Consider the following 22,528-nt stretch of genomic DNA (forward strand, 5'->3'; position numbering starts at 1 on the left):
TCCTTCTGAAATTAGAAAGATCATTAATGATGGAAGAATTCAAACCAAAAGCAATCTATGGAATCTAACCATAAAATATGACTAGTTTTAAAATCCAACAGCATTCTCACATAAACCACCACGTAATTTTCATCTTTGTATATACAAATTAGACAGTTTGTACGTATGAATAAGGGCTTCAAGAAGATTTGACCTAAAATCAAAAGCTAATCTTATCTATTGTCCACTATATTCACATATAGCTCAACACATAGATTTATACAGAAAATACAGAACCTATTTAAGAAAAAATACTGAAAAGTTTTCGAGTTTCACCATACTATAGCTCAGCTGATGTTGTTTTACAAGAAGAAAACCTGAGAATGACTGTCGAGAAAGTTGCTGTGACATTAAATAGAATGGGAAGTTGTTGGGTCTAAAAAAATACATCTGTTTTAAAAGGGTAGTCGACGGTGCTTTTTAAAGTAAAAAATGTGGGGTTGTAAGATTAAAATAGTAAACAGGAAGTCATTTTTATATTTAGAAATATGGCTTAGAGATTTTTGCAAGACACATACTTTAGCAGGTACTTTCAACATCTTTACTGGAAACCATAATTTAAGCTCTGCCGGCTACTTTTTGGCACACGTTCAGATTCGCCTGAGCAGAAAAGCTGCCAGTAGACAATTGACTTGGAAGACTCCAAACCTCATGCCACCCTCCACCTGGTATAAACTTCACCCACCTGCAGGGCCGGGTCAGGAGTTACCGATTCTCCTCAGCCCCGATGCGCTACAGAGGACGACCGTGACCGACAATGCTGTAATGGCCTTTCCCACTCAACGCCAGCTGTGGGCAGAGTATTCCTGGTTTGTAGCATACAGAATATGAGAGGAAAACCCCAGCGCCTCCAAGACCTACCTTTTCTTGATTTCTATAAACCTTTCTTTTTCCATGTGAAAATTTGTGCCCTTCTCCCTCAGCCCACAGTCCCTGCTGAGCGTGGTGCCAACGGAAGGCTACTCAGTCTTCCTTGGCTGCCCATAGTAATACATCGGAAAGGTAAAGATACTTTATGTTAACGAGGCTTGTTTATACCCTAAGAATATCTGAGAGTTGAGGATAAAGTGTTATTATATTTAAAAGTATTTTGTTGTAGCTCTTATTTGACTCAGATTATTTTTAAGGGAAAATACTGGAACGCTCTTACTCTTTTGGGTGCCTATGGCAAAACTCCAACAGCAAATTACTTTTAAATGTTGCATTTTTTTAAACTCAAAACACCACACAGCAATTTTGTTATTCTAGCTTTGTCGGTGGTTTCTGTTTGGTTTTAGTTGTTTGGTGGATAGACTACTTTATTTTCCAGTTTTGCCATGACTTTCTTCCAGGAGATGGGAATTTTATGATGGCAATTGTAACCTCCTTTACATGTATCTTTGCACGTGTACGGAAAACCTGGGTGCTTATCAGTCATTATGTTCTTGAAGTAAACTGCTTATTGAATCCATCAGTCCTGGTTACGCCCGCCACTCCTGTGCCCACTGGGGACACGATGCAGGCAGAGAGCCCGGCCAGGGGTTAAAAGCCGCCGTGCATATGCCAACGCCAGCTCAACTAGGCAGAAAATGCCTTCAGGCTTTAAGTCTCGGGGTCAATTGTCTACTCTCCAAGTCACTTTTTTTCTTGGAGAAGGGTGGAAGCGTGCCAAAAAACGTATCTGGCAAGGCTTAAATGAACAGCAGCTCGCTTACGAGCGGTCTGGACTTTCTTCAGACAACAAGGATTTTAGCACCGCTGCCCAGAAAGTGGGAGAACTCTTCTGGGGAGCACCACGTAGGGTGGGAGGGCGCACAGCCATGGGGGTGGGAGCTGCTGCCTCACAGCGGGGCGAGTTACTCCGCACGAACTGCCCCGGTACAGGCTTCGTTCCGGGGGGGGACAGGCTCGTCTCCCTGCAGCTCCCCAGCAAAGGCACTCACCCCAGGCAGCTACCGGGGTGCAGTTGCAACTTGCTCCCGGATGAGCGAAGGTTTCTTGTGCTTTCCACAGCGTCTCGCAAAGAAATCCAGTGTGTGTTTTGGCTCAAGGTACAGGAGGGGCTTAGGAAGGAGAGAGCACCCGGCCGGGAGCCGGGGAGAGCAGGGGTGAGGAGCAGCAGGGTGAGGGAAGGGGATGCTGAAGGGGGAGTTTGTCACCGAAGAGTTTTGCAAGACTGAGAGGGGTCAGGAGCTTCGGCTGCTCCTGGAAGCAGCTCAGGCCAAATGACATCTCTTAATACTTGTTCGGATGGGTTTGTCCCACAGCTCATGTCAGAAAACTGTCCCTGCTTGAGCCTGAGAAGTGTCAGGATGATGTTATCGTGGATTGTCCGTTTTGATCTGCCCTGGCAGAGAGAGGCTGATTCTGGCAATTAGGGGAGCAGGGATTGAAAATGTTTGTCAAAGCGAAGTTGCCACCTGCTTAAAGAAACCCAGTTATTTCATTTATTGCTTAGAAAATCTGCTGTTGCAAGTCTCACAGACAAGGCACGAAGAATTTATAACCTCTATCATACCTAAGTGACTGGAAGGCTGCAAACTACTCGGAATACAAAGAAAACTCCTGCCTTCAACTCTAAGAGCGCAAAACAAAGCTGTGCACCGCTGTGCTCTTTGGTTAGCAAAACAGGGAGTCCCACTGGATTGCTCACGTTCTTAAAGGCCCAGCAGGGCTCACGTAGCTTCTCAAATCAGGGATCTGGGATAAAATTTTCAAAAACACCTTAAAAAATAAAATGCAGCTTAAGAGCCTATGTGTAACTGCACTGCAGGGGCACTGGGAGGCCACAGTTAGTCACCGTGGTAGTTTTTCAGATTTTATCCCAAATCCTACCTCAGAAATCTCAAAGGCCCTTGAAATGTCCTGAGAAATATAAGTTTACTCTGCGTAAGACTTTATTGAACTCAAGAAACCATCAATGCAAAATGATCTGCACTCTTGTGTCTTCTTGGGCTACTTGTGGTCAAGATGAAAGAATTTCAACTTTCCATAAAAAAACCCAAGGAGAACCTCTGATGTGCAAGGAACACGATGCAGTAAATGTGTTCCTGAGTAGATGCCACGATATACCCGGGAAGGGAGCTAAGATGCCATCTTACCCGACAGAGAATACAGCAACTGGTGCTCGAAACAAGTCCTCCTTGGCATCTGCAGAGCCATGGCCACCTCGGCCATCAGTGGCAACCACCAGTTACACACAATCCACACAGCACACTTTTATTTACCAGCAGACGCCCAGCTGGCCGGGCCCTGGGCATTTCTCTTCCCCGTTTTGTCACTGCTTTGTAAGACCAATATGTGCATATGGAAGATTCTCTTTTTTGCAATTAATTGCAATGGTTTTGCAGACTGTTTTCTCATGACATTCGGTCCCCCACCATCCCTGAGCCAAACGCTGAAGGAAGCTTTCCTAAAGGTTTTGAGGGAGGACAAATTATTTTTAAAGAGGATTAATCTATAACTTCAATGTGAGCATTTGCGTATGTTTGTGGGTCTGATTCAAAGCCAGTGAACTCATTAAGCTCGGTATCGGGCCCTAACCAATTATTTTAGAACTAAATTTTAGCACTGTTCTATAAATATTGCTCTTTTCTTTCGCGGCCCTGTGGATGTGGCACTGTTTGCTACTGAGAGGTTTGCCTGATAGGAACAGTGACTCAGACGGATTTCCTGAGGAGCCGCTTCCAGAGGCAGAGGCAGCGTGTGAGGTTTCTCAATTCCCAACAATACCAATTAGATGGTCTCCGGGCACAAACAGACTGCTAAAAAAAATAACTTTCACTAAAATAACCGTATGCCTCCTGCCCAGATTTAAAATAAATCACTTTCTTCTTTAAATAGGCCAAACAAAACTGATCTGGGCATCCGAAGAGCAACGTTGCTGATGAGCGAGCCTGTCCCATCCGACAACTGTGGGTACGTCAGGTGTGTGCAGGAAATTCAGTCAAATGAGGAACTTGTAGCAAAACTGCAAAAGGACGAGTTTCATACAGGATAAAAATGATAAGAGGTGAATAGATTATGATTTCGGAGGCAGGTTCAGAAAGAAGCTTCTTTTCAAAGACTTGCTGATGAAACCGCCGCATACTCCTGTAAACATTTTGTGGTCTAACAGATCACTTTACACTTACAATAATCCTTGCTTTATTAATATGCTGCATTGTTCATATATTTGGACCTAATTTTAAAAGCAAATTAAGGTTTCTGAGATGAAACTCGCTGCCTCAGGCTGTATCTCAATTTGGTGGGGGGGGGGAAAAAACCCCAACACATGAGCTAAGCTAACTGATTAAAGAAAATATTTTCCTTATGGTTGCTGTGAGCCCCGGGGTGCATTCCAGCACGGTGGCCTGCTCTGCCAGAGACTGCGCACCTCCGCCTGTGCTGAGGGTTGGGAAGATCATGGCATTTGCTCGGGTTTGATACCGTATTTCCCTGCTTGGAAGGGACAAATAAGCTAGGAGGTAAAACATGCCAATTAGAAAATTATGCACAAATGATTTAAGACAACAAAAGCAAAGTAATGAGACCAGTCCCGTGAAATCTATTCCAAGGAGACAGAAGCCCAGCACATGGCTGGATCGAGCTGTGTGCCAGAGCATACGATTTTATTACGTAGCTTCAAAATAAATATTATACTGTAAGAGTGTACTCACATCCACCTCGCCTTGGTCTATCACATAGAAGTTGTCTCCTTCATCACCTGGAAGCAAAATACAAAAGGCGATTGTTTCCTGAAGGTCTGATAAACGATTCAATAACTTCCTCTCTCCACATTTAATCCTGTACATATTTGCACAGGTTTGTACTCCAGATTACCTAGGCAGAGATTCATTTTTCTGACACGGCCTTGCCTATTTGCCTTCATAAATCAAAATATCGCTATGACTTCTTCCTATTAATATCTTTCAATTGCATTAATTTATCTCTTTTAATTGAGTCAACACTTCATTCAGCGTGAGCACACAAGAGGCTTTAATGTAGCCCGAGGGTACCGCAGTCCTCCCCAGCGCGCTGCAGGCACGCAGGGAAGTTGCCAAGTGCGATAAGGACGATACAGCACAATGAGGTGTTGAATATTCCCAACAACCATAAAAATATTTTCCATCTCTAATTACTCTCAGCCAGGCTGTGCCACCCTTACGCATTCGGAGCGGTGCTTTACTTCCCGACTATCTTCAGGTAAGGAATGAGCATTTTAATTTGAAGCGCTGTTTTTCTACATTTAACTGTAGCCCTTTGGAGCCCCGGGGATCTGCCAGAGCGGTTTTGTAGGAGATCCCCGCACACGTAGTGAAACACCCGCATCCGTGAACTTATGATAGAGCTGCACACTTGGAAGCTTTTGGAATACGGTTATTCTTCCTGTTAAGCAAAGAGGGAAGAATTCACATCTCGCAGACAGAGAGCTGCAAACTGTACAATCTCAGCAAACATACGAGGGAAAAACCGAGGGGAAGAATTACCCTGTTGTATGACTGTTTCTCCAGCGATGTGTGTGACGGGGAACATGGCATCGAATATGTCACTGGAAAAGAAAAGAAACATTCGTTCACGAATCGGACCTATTTCTTATCTAGCCAGCAGACCTACCTTCATTGTTTCATTTAGCTTTCATTAACAGATTTTGCAGAAAAAGAAAAGGAAAATGTTAGTTGTAACTGGAAAGTGAGCCCCTGCTTGGCAAGAACTCAACGCAACTAGTTTGGCACAAGCTGTGGTTTAAAACCAAGTGAGACCGTGATTCAGTGCTTGCTATTTTGAAAGAACTCCTGAATTATATGCATATAGAGGCTGCTTCTTATAGCACGGCACAAACCAGCCAGCTTGAGCATTTTATTGTCTAAGCAGACAGATTTCAGCTTTTCAGCTGCGATCGGTATGTGTCAGGGCAGTAATTGCTAGATGCCGAAACGGGAGCTCTCCTCTTCCGAACATCTGGCCTCACATTTACAAGTAAAACCTGTTCCACAATAGGGAGCACGTTTGGAAAGGTAGATGGCTCTAAACGAAAGCAGCGTAGGAGCTGGCGAGAGACTGCGCTCACTTGTAGAAGAGGCCAAACTCTGCAAATCCGAGCGAGTTCCTCCTGAGAAGGGAATCTGACCGATGCTACAGAAACACCGAAGCTGCGGAAGAGCCCTGTGCTCGTTAATCACTGCTGAATACACACCTTACCGTGGTCTCCAGCTTACTGTCACATATCCTTAAAAGGCCAGGCAGAGCGGCAAGGACGGGAACGCACCCGGCACCACCACTGTGGGCAACCTGCCCAAAGCCAGTCCTTTGTTTATTGAGGGAGCCGGCAGGCTCCGCGGAGCCAGGGCTTCCTTTCCCCACGGCAGATTTGGGGGGACTTATTTTCAGAAGCACGAACCGCACCGAGACGGGCGCTCCCCACCTCTCTTCCCCTTCCTATGCATCAGTCTCGAGGGCTAAAGGAAACAGCTCCCCGGCACAAACAAAAGGCGGCCAGGAGGAATTGTTCACTAGTCTCTTCCCTGCTCTGCTCTACGAATGGTCCGCCCAGGGACCACCCATGGCAGCGGCGAGATGGAACGCTGCACCCCGGAATGGAGCAAAGTCCTCCCAATCGAAACAGAGCGCAAACAGTGAAGAAACCTAAAATTTTCACCAAAATAGCCAGAAGATCAGCAAACAAACCCGTGCTACATTTCAGCGCCTTATATGGGAAATGCATATTGTAAAATCCCATTATTAGCTTATTTCCTGTTCAGCTGTTCCAGAATTTATTCAGGCTCAGTTCTAGGAAATGTTTCACTCCTAAGTTCAAATTGGTCATCTCTTTCCTCTTCAGCAGCCAGAACGTTTTGCTCGGTATGGCACCTCTGCGTCAGCACCACTTGTAGGAGAACTGGGAGGTTTCAAACCCGGCACCTCCTGCTGCTCTGCAGTACCTGCAAGGGATGCTCAGCCCATGATCTACAGTGAAATGATATATTTTACCCCCGTTGTTTCATCAGCTCCCACCGCAGACAAACACCTCCAGCATGGACAAAAAGCCTGCTCAGAGGCTCTGCGGAGAAACCTCTTTCTCACCTAATTCTGAGCACCAATGCAGAGACATGCAATAAATTATTCTGAAAAGTATACGGCCTGTATTCTTAAATCCACCAAACTCATTTTTAATGATCTTCAATGGATTCAGCGTTTCTCCAGTTCAAGGGACTTCTGTGTTGGCAGAAGGCATGGGTCTGGTGCCGGCTGCGGAGCTGGTCCCAGTGCCAGCCCCTGGTGTCCTCCAGCTAAAGAAACGGGAGCTGAGGCTCTGATGGGATGGAGGAACTACCGCTGCCAAACTGGAACAGCCCCAAGGGCACCTCATGTCGATGAGGCAAGTCAAGCTGTCCTTCAGTAGCTCTGGGACCTGGAAGTTCAGTGTGAGGAGGCCCATCTGCCTCCCTGGGGCTTCCCTCGCCGAGCCCCAGGAGCAGCCCGGAGCCTGCAGGAGATGCAGGGGAGGAACAGGCCCTCTGCCTAGCCGAGAAGAAAGTCTTCAAGGCGATACATCCAAAAACAGGCACAACGCTGTGAATATCAATAACCAAACCAAAACGTGACTGTTTGAACAAACTTGGAAACCTTTTTCTTTTTTTTTAGTAGAAATACAGAGGAAATACCTACCCACTGTTTCACCTTTTCATCTTTGTTTTAAGGCTGTATTTTATTTATAACTTAACAATTGACTGTACAAACAGTGCCCAATAAATTATGTATAGCACTGCACCCTTCTGCAAAATGTTCCACATTTCACTGCTACAACACTTTTTAGTTTTACCAAAAAAACCTGCTTTAAAACTCTCAGACTAAAACTTCCAGCTGAGGGTGTAATGAGCCCAAAGCCTATTAGCAGCAACAGCGGGTTTACACTAATATTCTGCTGTGTAGCAGTGGAGCAGAATATTAGTGTAAATATTCTAGCATCCCATATATGATGTGTTTCAGCAAAGTCTTAATCTTATTAGACTAAGACTTGGATTTTTAAAGAGACCTTTGAAGGACATGTCATCAAACATTAGTCTAAAATACATATGAACACACAGACCCACAAGGGACCCGAAGTCACGGCGCTGTTGATTTACACCTCCAAAGAGAAACAAGGGCATATCTTTGATAAATAAATGTAAGGGACCAATAATATCATGACTGTCACTGGAAACACTTCGTCATGTTTCTCTTCTACTAGGAACTATTGTTGTTAATTGATACGGTTAGGCCAAGATTTCTCACAGTGATTAATGAGTCGGGGTGTTTCTGCTTTTGGATGCTCAATTTGCGATTCATTAAATCGACAGCTCTGAGATGGTACGGATCAGCAGGCAGCCTCAAAGCTTCTCAGCCTACAAGTCTGGCAGCCAAAAACTGGGACATCCAGAGTACCACCGAAGCAAGCCACCCTTCTGGGAATTATCATCTCCTAAAGTACCAAATGCTTAAGGTCCCTGTATGAAATATGGCTTCTGATTTAATTCAGACAAAGTGTAGAATCTGTTTTGAAAAATTTATCACTGTCTTTATTCGCAATGTCTGAAATAAACACACAAATGTCCCAAGGAACAACATGCCAAAATACTTCGAAAATTTGAAAAGTTTGCTCCTGACCCAAGCCAAAATCTGAATCTACAATAAGGAGAGATATTTTCCACCTCCCCAGTAAACGCCCGATGCTCCATATGCAGTTTCAGCCACGTGTCCTGGGTCTTTCTGTAGAGAAAACAAGTAAATCTTTAAATACTGAATGAGTTAAGAAGTGGCACTCGCTAAAGGCATAAATAATAAGGCCAGGGCCAAAAATATGACCCGTTGTTTTTTTCCTGTACCATGCACCTGGTTTTAAGCCATTCAAAATGACCCTCTGATCATTAAAGTAAAAAAAACCCTTTACAAATGCAGTGCCGCAACCATCTCACCATCCAGCAAAGACTGTTGCCACCTTCTACAGCTTTGCAAAAGTAGGTCGTTGTATTTCTTGGGTTTGAAGGTTTTGTTAAATAATTAGGGCCAGACACACACATACAGATTCCTAATAACCAAAATTTTTTTTCAAGCACAAGCAGCTTTCATTCCAGTGTAAACAAAAAGCCAGAAAATCAGTAGTTAAGTCTTCACCCAACGCTGAACTACCATGATTTCATCTTCCCCCTGAGCCGAGCCGCGGGAACACAGCAGCCTCTGTCTTCCGCCCTGCGCCCGCCAGGACTTTTATGATTCTGCTGTAAACGAGAACCGCTCGGAGGGATTTCCTTATTTTGTTGAGAATGCATCGTTTGCCCCGTTTCCAGATGATTCAGGTGATGGAAGAAGACTCCAGAGCCCCAGCTCTGGTATCTCCGCTGTTGTTTCGTGAGGCTGTGCCCACGAGAGATGTGCTGCTCCCAGCACACCCCGGCAGCACCAGCGCTCGGAGGGCTCCTCCCCACCTTCTCCAGAGCCAAAGCTCTTGACAGGCTTTGTGGTTTTTTCACTGCTTCCCTGCCTGCTTCCAGAGGATCTGGATCTCTAGCTGATTACCCAGGGCACCTGAGTCAACCCTTTGTTCCAATCAGAAGGTATCAAGGGCAATTTTCAGCTTGGAAGTGTTGGGACTGTCCGTACCTGAATATCCATCTTTGAATCCAAAGGGAGACACTCAGCAGGACATCACTAACGTTTTCCAGGGGGATTTCTGCACATTTAATTCCTTGTAGCTTTTTGCTAGCATCATTCAAAAACAAATTACAAGAAAAGGTTGTGAGCGGCACAGAACACAGAGCGAGCCGTTAACTAGTCCAACAAAGTGAAACCAAGAAATGCGTTTAGACACGAAATCTCTATCTATTCAATCAAAAAATACCATCTGTCTTCTTAGGGAATATCAAAATTTAAAAGACTTTTTTTTAAAAAGGTCAAAGATATTGAAGGCTTGCAGCAAGTTTTAACACATGAAGTTTCTTCCACGAGCGTACAGGAGAACTGCAAACCAGAGACGAGACCTGGAACCTCCGGGGCTGGTCCCCTGCCCTCGGCGAGGACTCCTGGCCACCTCCCCAGGACCAGCCAGGTCCCTTTTCACGCAAAGAAGGAAAACTTCACTCGAATCAATGAGACCGCAGCTGCTCACACCAGCAGAGTCTGTCACAGTGACTGCAAAACAAATATGACGAAACACTTCGCTGATTGAATTCAGTAGCATTTTGTTGACCCCATTTGCCAAGACGCAAACGACTGTGCAAAGAGGAAGGCAGTAGAGAGGGCAGGGCCCAGGGCTCCTCTTTCTCACGAGAAAAAGGGAGTGATAAAAATAAATCATCTCATCTGCTTTTACACCGCGGCTGGTTGGAGTCAACGTAGAAGATGAGATAGACAAAAAAAAATAATGTGTGCTGTAGGTAATGTAGCACTGGGAATGGGCAACCGGGAAGAAGCTTGTTAAAACAAAGCGAGAGAAGGAGGATTCCAAGCACTTTCAGAACCAGACCATGGCAATGGCCAAAATAGGGAAACTATGTAAGACAATTTATCAGTTTCACAATCAGATTTCTTTCCAGCCCTTGCTGTGCTGAATGCATTGCAGGAGAGGAAAAAATGGAAGAGACAAAATGTATATGTGTTAGGCAAAAATGGAAAATCCTCGTTATACCTGCAGGTTATAATTTGTCAGAGTTCAATCGGAACAATTCCGTTGTGCAGGCAGACTCAGAAAGCCTTCAGTGTGTGCTCTGCCCACAGTTTCTCTCCTTTTGCTATCTCTCGAGCAAAACAAAGCGAGCCCTGTATTGTTGAGATTAGCTTTAAAAGACACGTAGCTGCTCCGGCAGATCCAGCAGAAGACACGCAGGGTTTTCTCGCAGGGAGGCTGCCCGAGCAGGAGGGTTCCAGTGCCTTAAACCTTCCCGACTTACGTACCTTTAAAGTTTAGTAAACATCACTGATAGCGACTCTGCCTTTCTTTAGCTGTAGCAATTATATCTGGGTACTATTTTAAGATTTCTGAACTTGGGGGGGTGGGGGTGTCTCTTCTGGTGCATGTCTAATATTTTCTTTTGATTCATTTCCTGAAAAGATAACAACTTTCTAGCAATTGTTCTAACGACCGCTTCTCCTGCTCTGTAAGGATGAAGAGCCCAGAATTTAAACCGACTGGCTTCAATTAACACCTACGTAGTGAAGGAATAAATGCAGTATTGTACCACTGAATAAAAGGCGAGGGTCCATGCTGCGCGCAAGCGTAAGGCTTCCATCCACACTGCTCGCTCCCAGGAGCGCTGCATGGCAGTGCTGATGCACAATACGGAAACCACCGAGAAACAATTACTGTTGTTCACCCACTAATGAGGATAAAAGCAATGCACGCAGGTAAAATAAAAGATTCCTTTTTAGAGGTATTTAAAACTAACAGCCCGGAGCTTACAGCTGCTATAATCAAATACGTGGTGTCGCAGGCGGGTACCTAAGGGGGAGAGTCAGCACTGAAGCCTTAACGAAAACACCACCCATCTACTTCTGTTGGTTTGTTTTTCCTGTTAGGTCAGCAACAAATTAATTACAGCAGCATACAAAGCTATTAGCAATTGAGATTATTTAATTACTTCAGTATAACGGCCAATTTTTAAGGTATTATGACAATTAAGACATACATTAATTTTACTGTAATGACCGTGTAAGTCTTTGAAATCAGACATGAGAAGACATTCTGAATGGTAGGTTAAAATTAAAGTCCATGTCTAATTCCGTAACATTTATTAGGTCACAAGTCCACATAAATAACAGGCACGTGAAACAGAAAGAAATAAAAAATTGTCGTCTTCTATTTCTGTGAAGTATTTCCATTTTTACTGTTTTATGAAGTCCTTTCATAGGTTCATGACTTATTACACCAAATGAACTGAATGAAACTTTATGAGCAGAGCCTCAATTCATTTTACAGACTCTGTACGTCTTCGTGTCAATGGTTCACATCAGCTTCAACACGTTAACAGCAGTTTTCCAAGAGAAAGAGTGTGTGCCGAGACCTTCATCTGGAAAACCATCTGCCATGGCCAACTGCAACAAGCAAGTGATGCTCTGAAAAGGTCCAGTCCTTGTGGCCCAAGAGTGACAGGGTCCAACCCCACACCCTCCCCAAGGCTTTCGCCTTCGCCTCTTCCTCCTGCCCACCCCTCAGAAGCACCATTTCATTGAAGTCATGCTGCCACGGCCCTGGTTGTACCACGTCTGTCCAAGAGACAGGGCTTGGTGGAAATGTAACTTAGGTCCATCCCTTACTATCATCTCTAGTGGACCTTTCACAGGGTTGAGGGAAGACCCAGCTAGTCCCAGTTGCAGACCCATCAGCCTTTTTGCGTAAGAAGCCCTGTGGCAAGGCACGCGATGGCTGCTGGGAGGTGGAGGAGGACATTACACAATGCCACATACCACGCTGTGTCTAACACACGGCATCCCTTCCAGCAGACCCAGCTGAACACAGGCCAGCTCTCCAGAGCCTCCCGCTGCAGACCAGTTTCAGACATTTTCATAGTTTGTAGTTCAAGGACAAGTGCAGACTGGGCTGTATCAACAAAAGCATAGCCAGCAGGTTGAAGGAATTGATTATTTCCCTCTGCTCAGCCCTTGTAAGACAGTCTGGAGTACCATGTCCAGTCTTGGGCTCCCCCACACAAGAAAGACATTGACAAACTGGAGCCAGTCCACAGTGGCCACCAAAACGGTCCAAGGCCTGGGACATACAGCAGGTGGAGAGAGGGTGGGAGATCTTCTTACGAAAAGATGAGGGAGATGTTATTGCTGTCTACAAGTGATTAATGGGAGGGTGCAGAGAAGACAGAGGCAGACTCAGAGCTGCAGGACAGAGGGGTGTGAAGGCAACAGGCACAAACGGGAACAGAGGAAATTCCCACCTGATACAAGGAAAAAAGTTTCACTATGAGGGTGGTCAAACACTGCAAGAGGGGCCCAGGGAATGTTTCAAAACTCAACTGGGCAAGGCCCTTGGTGAGAGCAGCCAACTCCGGCCAGACCTGCTTTGAGCAGGGGGTCGGAGCAGGGATGTCTGGAAGCCCCTTCCAGACGCCGGGAGCCCAGGGCTTGGCACTGAGTGTCTCCCGGTGGGAGAGCTGAGGTGGTCCTGGGCCCAGCCGCAGCCCCGGGGGCAGCAGGGAAGCATGAGTCAGGAGCCAGCTGGAGGAAATCCCACCCATCATCCACGGAAAATGTGCTCTCTCATTGTGGAGCGATGCAGGAATATCTGCGCGCTTCTGCAGGGGTAACCGCAAGGAGGCTGTATCACAACTTCACAGCACCAATAGCTCTGCTCATCAACAAAGGCTGCGCACAGCAGGAGGCTGCAGTGGAAATTAGGTAACATGGTTTCTTCTTCAGAAAGAAAATACAGTTTAATAAGCTGAATATTCTTGTGGAAAATGGCTGATGTCATTTCCCATTTAAAATGCTTTTTAAAGTTTCAAAACCCATCTAAATGTCCTGCTGTGATATCTTCAGAGGATCTACTTTTCACTATGAAATTATTTCAGAATTAAGCTTCTTACTAAAAGGTTAAAATCAAAATAAGACATTGTTGTTGAAAATGATATTTCAATGCAACTTAATCATATTTGTTTGCTTGTTTTCTGGTTTTGAGCAGAGATCAAGATATTTTGACCTTGGAACTAAAATTCAAGATGAGGAAAAAATTTAAATGCCAAAAGAAAAACAAACAAGAAAAAAAAAAAAACAAACAGAAACTTGGGTCAATAAAACACACTTCCTACTTTGTTAGGATGCACAAAAATATGTATACACATGTTAGACTGCACAGGCTTCCTTCTGTTTTAGTAAGTACAGGACAGTGATTAGGAGCTCGGTCTTAACCAGACTTGATGTAAAGACAGAGACATCGATGGAGGTTACGTACTATAAGGATACAGCAGTGCTGCAAGCTTTTCCTTTGACAAAGCTGCAAATATATGATTATCAGCTGCAGAGAAGGCATTATTTGTATGCTTGGGCACTGCAGGAGCGACTGGGGAAGCGGATGGCACACTGCCGAGCGCGTACTTCAGGCAAAATGGGCCAAATTCAGCCCTGGCATCGCCGAAACGAGGCCGGTGTATTTGAGCTGCCTAAAGAGAAGGATGGCCCTTTAAGTCAAAGGATGAGTATATACGATTTACATTTTCCACACAATTAATTACTTGTCATTTTCTCAAACATTCTGGAATAGCAATGGTGAATACCATGCTGAAAAAAATAAGTATTTGAGCTTAATAGCTGAAAGAAAATTGCTTCTGGTGGGACAGTAACACACCACCACAAGAATAATTATCATCCCCAAAACAAATCTCTGTTGTTATTAATATGAAGCAAATTCCACCAGTGATAAAGGGTGACCATAACAAAGTTCCCATATTTGAACAATTTATTCCTTCTGGTACTTTCAAATCTCTTCACTCTTTAATTTCAAGCTCCCTCTTCTGGACTATCCCAATGAAGCCAGAGAGTCACCGCGCGCTCCTCATCTTCACTTTAGAAATGAGGTAACGCAGCTGAAGGAGCCCTGGGTACCTGGTCGCGCTGGTACGGGTCGCGAATCACCGCGGCCCAATTTCCTCGGTACTATGGCTGGAGTTCTTTGAAAATATAATAGTATGTGCTGAGATTTAAATAGTTCCAGATGTTAGCAGTTATAGATGCACTATTATATGACCTCTTGGAGCAGATGATGGAGGAGATGTCCCTCAACATAGGGACATAGGGACATATATCCTTAGGGATATCCCTATATAGAAATATAGGACATTATTTTAAATAATGAACTATAATAAATTGCATTTCACCTGTACACAAGTAAATACAAACAAAACCATACCACGTACATTCCCTTACTCTTCACATTATGCAGTGAAATACCTTCCCCACACCAGCAATAGTATTTTTTGGTTTGCCTTTGAGATTAAGATGGAGGACATTCTTTCATGAAAATGAGATTATATATATTTATGTTTTCTTGTATCCCTGTGGTTAGCAAACTGCTCACAAAGAAAGTTTTATTCTAATAATTCACCCAATTTCCTATTCAGAGCATGTCTACAAACAAACTGTTGTGACTGTGGAACTTGGACATGAACACAATATTAATCTATTTTCATTATTTTCTTTTATTTTACTGGTTTTTCGCACCCAGTGCAAGAATCGTGTCTAACCATTTTCTATAAATATGGGAAAATTAAATTGTATTTGATAATTATGATTGTTCCTTCGAATCATATACTTACTGCTCCTACGCACTATTTTTATGACTACAGCTTCTGCACCTAGAAGAAAGGCTCGAGTGCCACAAGACAGCACCTGTGCCTGGCAACTGTATCAGCACAAAAATAGATAAGAATTATCCGGTATGAGGTTAAAATCTTTTCTCTTCCATGCCTGGTGGCCCTAGCTATTAACATAAAAATCAGGATACTGCAAGAGCGCTGAAGATGGTAAAGGATGCTGAAGAATGACACGATGCTCAATATAAATGCAGTTAGGGGGTTTCTTTCTCGCGTTCATGTGAAATAGTTGTGCACATCAGGGAACTCCGGGGGCGATTGTGGTGATACGTGTATCACTGTGTAGTGCCCTGGGAAACTGGGAAGCGATGAGAGCGGGAAGCCAAGGCTCTGCGGAGCTGGAGCTCCCAAGGCAGCAGCGTGCCTGCTGCGAGGCAGAGGAGGGCAGAGGAAGGCAGAGGAAGGCAGAGGAAGACAGAAAGAAGACAGAGGAGGGCAGAGGAAGGCAGAGGAGGCAGAGGAGGGCAGAGGAAGGCAGAGGAGGGCAGAGGAAGGCAGAGGAAGACATGCTGCAACGCATCAAGCAGTGTTTGACACGCGTCTCCTCCGGCTGACAAGCACAGAACATACGGCCGCGAGCATCTCCCACATCGTGCTTAATTAATTTCCACCCCTGTTGTGTGCTCCCACACCTGGAGATATCAAACAGCTGCGTATAATAAAAACATTTTAACCTGTGTTAGTGGATAGGATTCAATTTAGTTTATAATTGGATCAGTAAATGAAATCGCTATAAACTAGATGATAAAGGTTCCCTAGAATGAGTCAGGATTATTTTTTAAAAGTGTGTAAATCTAGTGTTAAAGAGCTGATGAATAAAATTCATAGCTGACACAAAACCACATGTCCACAAGCACTCGCTTTTCTATTTGCATATCTATTATAGCTTACAGACATGTGCAAACTCATACACCCACACGTTTTCCTTATGTTTTCCCTGAGTTTATCGTTACTCCCCTTCATCTGTGATTCACAGCATTTCTGAGATAGAATCTTTTACAATAAAATGAACTAGAGATAAAATTTCCCTAGACAATAAATACTTCTTTTGTGGGAGCTTCTTAGTGAACTATCGCAATTAAGCAGCTCCACTTTTTTACAGCTCCGCTAGTTCAAAGGAGGAGAAAAAAGAGATCGATCAGATCATCTGATACATGCATTTTTTCTTAAGTGATCTGTGTTTGCAGGGGTCTGAAGGACAGGGAGCTGTTTTAAGTATGAAGAGCTCTTTACATCTATAGATGCGGAGAGACCTAACGGGGCACTTTCTTCATACCTATATAAATAAATTCGGACGCGGTTACATTACTTTGTGCCATCTTTCATAGTAATTTCTTTCCAAGTCTTCAGCAACCACTAAAACGCCCATCAAAGACATCCTGGAGACACCCAGCAGGATTCCTGGCAGCATCACCTGCTTCTCCCAACCCCACAGCACCAGTTCCCTACCAGTTTGCTCTGGTTTGAGACCTGCCTTGCAAACACGGCACTGAGCTCTTTCTCCCGCATTTTGCTGCAAACTTTTAAAAAATCAAGAGTGCTCAATGTTAAATTCTGCAGTGTAACGCGCACGGGTCTACTTTTGTCTTTCCCCGGTGATAGCAAATCTGGAAATCCCAGCTATGCCGGGCTCCCGTGAGCCCTGCCGGGCTGGGAGCGGGCAGGCAGGGCTGTGTACGCCGTCCCGCGTATCTGCCCCACATTTTTGAAATGCCTGCTTGAAAGGGAACATGAAGAATTCCTCGGGCAGGCTGGTGGATCACCATTAACGCAGGCGTTTGTGGTCTCTCTCGGTCCAAACCTTCAAACACCTTTTGCTTGGCTCTGCTGACTCCGTGTCTGCCTTCACGCCAGTATCGTTTTTAAGCAATCTCTCAGCAGGAAGAGTTGTATTTTATGGCATTAAATAAACCAGGACAAACTCAGCCCCGAAACAAATTGCAAAAAAACTCGCAGGAGTACATTATCATACGACTCATGTTGCTTCCTCCCAACTAAATAACCCTCCCGCTTCACAGATTTCTGTTTAATTTGGCCTCTGGCATGACAGAAAGGAATTTTTTGCCCATTTACACAACTCTATGAATCAAACGCTGACAACAGTAAGCTGCTCTTCAGTCTGACTTAGAGGCATGCACCGAAACCCAGCCAAGTGCCGTGCTGGCTCTAGCAGGTCTCAGGCACAAACCAGCTCCGATATGGCCTGTAGCGCACAAATCCCTCTGCAAAAAAACCTCTTCACGGCTCCTTCTCCGGAAGGGCTGATGTATCAGCAGGCAGAACTGCTCCCAGACCCCAGCCCTGCCTGGGAACGCTGCCGCCAACTGCTCCGACACGGGCACCTTCAAATGCTCCGTCTGTAAGCCGAGAACTCATTTAGGACAGGTTTAAAAAATAGTTAAAAAAATACAAGATTTTTCTGCTTAAGAAACACACCTCCACCGGTTTAAATACGTTTTTAATGTAGGGCAAGCAGGCTTTATCTGCGTTGATATGAAGTTCCAAAATACAATGAAGAACTGAAGCAGAAATTTCTATACTAAAGCCCACTTAAAAATAAATCCAATTAAGGGGAAGAAATAGGACAAGAGAACAACTAATTCCTTGTCTTTGCTTCTCTTCAAGGAATATTCATACAAATCCCCGCTCTGACATTTATGCCGTTTCATGTGACAGGGATCAGAATTCTCCCTAGCACAACGTTTTTAAACCATTTACGCCGACAGCACCTTTACAACGAATAATAGAAAACTCTCCCTGCTCACAGTACATTTTCTGTAGGCTCACCCAGGGTTTAACCCCGCAAGCTTTTATCCATGTGAGCAGTCAGCACTCACACTCGAAATAGAAGGAGTAATTTAATGAAAAGGGGGCGGCAGAATCGGGGATTTGGAGTGAGAACGTTCTGGGATGAAGAACATCTCTCTTATCTGTGCTGGTGAAGTGGCTTGTAATCGTGAGTATGATATACAGGCTTTGCAATGGAATAACAATAACACGGCAAAATTTGAGCTCAGCGCCTGAATTAAGTAAGTGTCCTGGATCCCGTGAAAATCTGGCCTCCAGGCAGCTTTATTTTAAAGAGAGGGTTTCACAACCTGCGGACCCACCTCATGCACTTCCTTTCCATGATCCTGCAGCCAGAGGAGGGGAAGGAAGGGCAGAGGCATTTAAACCCCACTTCGCAGCTCACTTTTTAGGGGAGGACGTCAGGAGGGCCCCCACCCATGACTGAAGGGCTGGAGATAACACTTAGATGCGATGCTGTGTCTGAGTACGGGGCAGGGACGGGACACATCTGTGCTTGCTTGGGGCGGGGGGACAGCCTGGAGGGACTCACAAAGCCACCCTCCCGACTTCGGGACACTTCAGTCGGAATCTAGGCTGAGGCGTTACCACACTGAACAAAATGCCATTTAAAAAGAGAGGTTTAATACGAACACTGCAGAGAAACTTCATCTTGGTGAGGGTCAAAAGAGAGGGGAGGAGGATGGCGGCAAAAAGTGTTTCTTAAATAGAGGAGACAAAGCTGGCAGGAGATAAGAAGGTCAGACCAGGTGGTCTAAAGGTCCCCGCTAACCCTAAACTCGGCGACAGATGCAGAAAAGCAAACACTTCATCTCCCAAAGGTCTGCTCGTACAAAGGAAGTCTTGAAAAAAGACCAGGAAAGAGCCAAATATCACAGCGATGCTTACGCCCTGCTAGTAGGTAAATGCAGGATGAACCGCCCAACTACGCGCTGGCACCGCGGGACGGGTCCCTCGCCGCTGAACACCGACCTGCGCTCCCCTTCTGCAGATCCTCCTCAAAACACCCACTGCATCCTTCCTGCAACACCTCAACATCAGAGGTTGCTAAAAAAAAAATCTTAAACGAATAAACAGATCTGAAAAATAAACTACCGATGTGCCACAGGATTTGTAACACTGACTTTAAAAAATAGACTAATACATGCAAAGGTCACTAAAATATTTATATTAATGATGGAGCTGAACACTAAGCAGATATCGACTTCTGTTAAGGTGAACCTCAAGATTTATTGGCCTAAGAGGTAAACATTGACTGAGATAAATCCAAGGTCAATATTTACTACCAAGGACAATAAATCTTGGTGGCCTATGAAACATGAAATAAATAAATATATATGTATAGATACATTCATAGACACAAGCCTATCTACAGATATATACACCGACTATTTGGAAGAATGACCACCGACATCATTTTTTACAGCACGTTTTCTTAATTTCGCTAGAAAGAACCAACGAACAATTACGACCCAGCGTTGAATACTGCAGATATCGGCACTGACGATATCTCAGGGTGACATTTCTGCTTCTCCAAGTGCCTCCCTTTGCTGGGGGAGCTGGGGGAGAGGTTTCGGAGACACACGGTGAAGTCAGGACCCAATGTGTAAATTAGATGCCCTATTTCCACCTTACCTTGAGAACCCAGGCGTGTAACGTGAGAAGCAGAGTTATATACAGCAAAGGAGTCTGAATAATTGTCAAGCTCTGGACTTATCGGCTAGAAAGGTTTCTGACGGAGCACTTCTGAATTCAACGCACCTCCACCTAAGGTCAAGTCTCCACCCAGGCAAGGCAAGCGCAGGAGGGGAACACGGGGATATTCGGTAAGTGTTTTAACAAGAGGCACTTTTACTGTAGTTGTGGTCAATTTTGTATGAGCTCAGAACAAAGACGTATCAATCAAACTGAGCAAAAAAAAATAAATAAGAGCATTGGAGGACTTTCAGAGTTATAGACTTTTTCCTTGAACTAGAAAAGCAAATAAATTTAACAGGAGTGCTGACAAAAGTAGACCTTCTTCCTCCAAACAGTATACAAGATCTAAGCCAAAAGGAAACAGATGACTTTGTGTGTTTGTAGGAAGTGATTAGAGAAGATAGAACTTAATTTATTAAGATGGGAGATGGTGATTCTTTTGTTGACTTTTCAGGTCAAGTGTTAAAACCTTCTGCAAATAAGGCAGTAGATACACTACCACTGAGCCTTAATGCTTCAGGAGACTGGGTGCTTTTTATGCTCCAGGTTTTTCTTGTTCTTTGAACAATTGTTTTGGAAAGCCAAGTGAGAGAAATCTGCAGTCCCTCCTTGAGCCTCCTGGTGGCCTCCCCTCTGCAAACTGCACCAGTTTGGGCACTTGGAGGCTGCTTTGGACCAACATGTGCTTATGTCCCAAGACAGGACGCTGCCTAAAGCCAACAGGGACAGCTTCCACACGACTTCTGATTTTTTTCCTATGCACCCAGTGGATGACAGAACAGGGGGGGGGGGGGGGGGGGAAAGAAAATAAAAAAGGAAGGGAAAAAAAAGGGAAGGAATAAGAGAACAAAGCGCTCAAAAAACCCATTGCATTCATCTCCCAGTCCGACCAGCCTGCGGGAGGAACGCGGTGCTGCACAGGCAGTGCTGGCCACTGGGTCTGCAGGAAGGAAGAGCAATTAGGAGCGCTGGGCAGGAAAATGCCTGTTAGCACTCTTACCTTTAACTCCATCTTTAATCTCCTCCTATGCCTCCAACTTGTCACCACAGGCATTAATCACCCCGCAGGCCTTAGAGCCACCACAGGCTCATTTATATTATTCGTTTTAATGGCCTCTCTTATGTCCTTGGTGTTCGGCGGCGTATAGCTCTGCCCTTGTTTCCTGATGGAGTTTTGGTCTCTCAAAACACTGTGGTTTATTTTTACGCAGGTTTCCTAAGGCTACAGCAGAGCCACAGGTTTCAGTGATCAGATCACAGTTGGCCTCTACAGAGAGTACTCCAAAATAATCCCCGAAACATTATTGCTCCAAATATTTTAGAAGCCTCTGAAGTCTCATTAATATGAACACTTTGTATTTCGTTAAATTTTATTAATGTTCTTAGTAATTCAAGGAACCGCAGAAGGGCTGAACTCTTAAGCAGGATTTATTTCTTAGCTTGCAAAGACGAAAGGAAAAGTGATTTTTCAACTATACAAAAATTGGAACATGGAAGGAAGATAATAAACGGACAAGCAAAAGATAAGCTATCTTTATCCTCTGAGCAACCTGGTCTGGTGGGAGGTGTCTCTGCCCCAGGCAGGGGGTGGAACTGGATGGTCTATAAGGTCCCTTCCAACCCACACCGTTCTGTGGTTCTATGAGATCTCAGGCCAAGTGTTCTCTCCACAGACAGAACCACTGTATAAAACTTATAGCCAAACTACATGCCAAAAATTCACATTTAAGAGTTTTCAGACGAACTGATAATTTCAGGACAGTGCTGTTCAGGAAAATATAATGCTGAAATAGAGTCAATTAATAAGCACAGCTTTGAAATGCCCAGCAAAGGACTGCTGTCTCCTTCGAGCAGGAGCCGTGTCCAGAACAGGCAGATCTTGTTTCTCGCAGACTACTTACCCCTGTGAGGATGTTCGTAAAAGGGACAATCAGTGAATAGCGATAACAATTACAATATTCAGAAAATTTACATTTAATGTCACTTTCACTTTGAAATAGCGCCAAAAAATTTCCCTTAAAATTGAAGTTCTTTTGACTACTGTCAAGAGCCCACTACGGATTCTTAACGCAATACAATATATATTTTATCATTTTATATGGTAAGTATTTCACAGCATGCAGAATGATGAGGAAATAACAAGGAAAGTTTTGGATGAGATTTTAAGAGAAGTAGTGACTCAGTGCCCTGCTGGGAGAAAAAATGGAGATGCATAAACCCCTTTCAGTTTGATTTTTTTAATTAGAAATAGAGATTTCTAAAAATATCGTCTACTTCACTAGCATTTTGAGGGGGAGATAGCCTAGTAGTTCGTTTTTCATGCAGCTGAAAACCAAATCTGTTAGACAGCCCACAGTCTGAAATTCTTATTCCAAAAGGTCTATTTTTCCTGATGTGAAATCAGGATTGCAGCGTGAATCTCTGAACTCTGAAAAGACTGAACTAAAAGGCACTTTGTTCGTCATCTTTGATGGCTGTATATTGATGTCATCCCAAGGCAACCTGCGCAGCTTTAGGTTCAGCATTAGTCCAACCTCAGCAATGCAAGGCTTAAAAACAAATTTTGAAGGCAAGAATAATGAAAGTCAGAGAGGTAATTGGAAAATGAGACACGCTGCAATATCTGCCCTCTCCCACTATTTGATAACTGATATTCTGGACAAAATAAATCAATC

At 44.3% G+C, this 22,528-nt stretch overlaps 1 protein-coding gene across 4 annotated transcripts in view; it reads right to left on the minus strand.

Annotated features, from left to right (window-relative positions):
- Window positions 1-22,528, minus strand: part of PRKAR1B (protein kinase cAMP-dependent type I regulatory subunit beta) — a 102,006-nt gene that overhangs the window by 36,286 nt on the left and 43,192 nt on the right. For all 4 annotated transcript variants that reach the window (XM_054211859.1, XM_054211856.1, XM_054211857.1 and 1 more), the window contains exons 5-6: window positions 5,487-5,548; window positions 4,677-4,723 (exon numbers count right to left, since the gene is read on the minus strand). In XM_054211859.1, coding sequence (XP_054067834.1) covers window positions 4,677-4,723; window positions 5,487-5,548 — 109 coding nt within the window. The remainder of the gene's footprint in view (window positions 1-4,676; window positions 4,724-5,486; window positions 5,549-22,528) is intronic.

The sequence above is a fragment of the Rissa tridactyla genome, chromosome 8 (genome assembly GCF_028500815.1).
Source record: "Rissa tridactyla isolate bRisTri1 chromosome 8, bRisTri1.patW.cur.20221130, whole genome shotgun sequence".
Taxonomy (NCBI): Eukaryota; Metazoa; Chordata; class Aves; order Charadriiformes; family Laridae; genus Rissa; species Rissa tridactyla.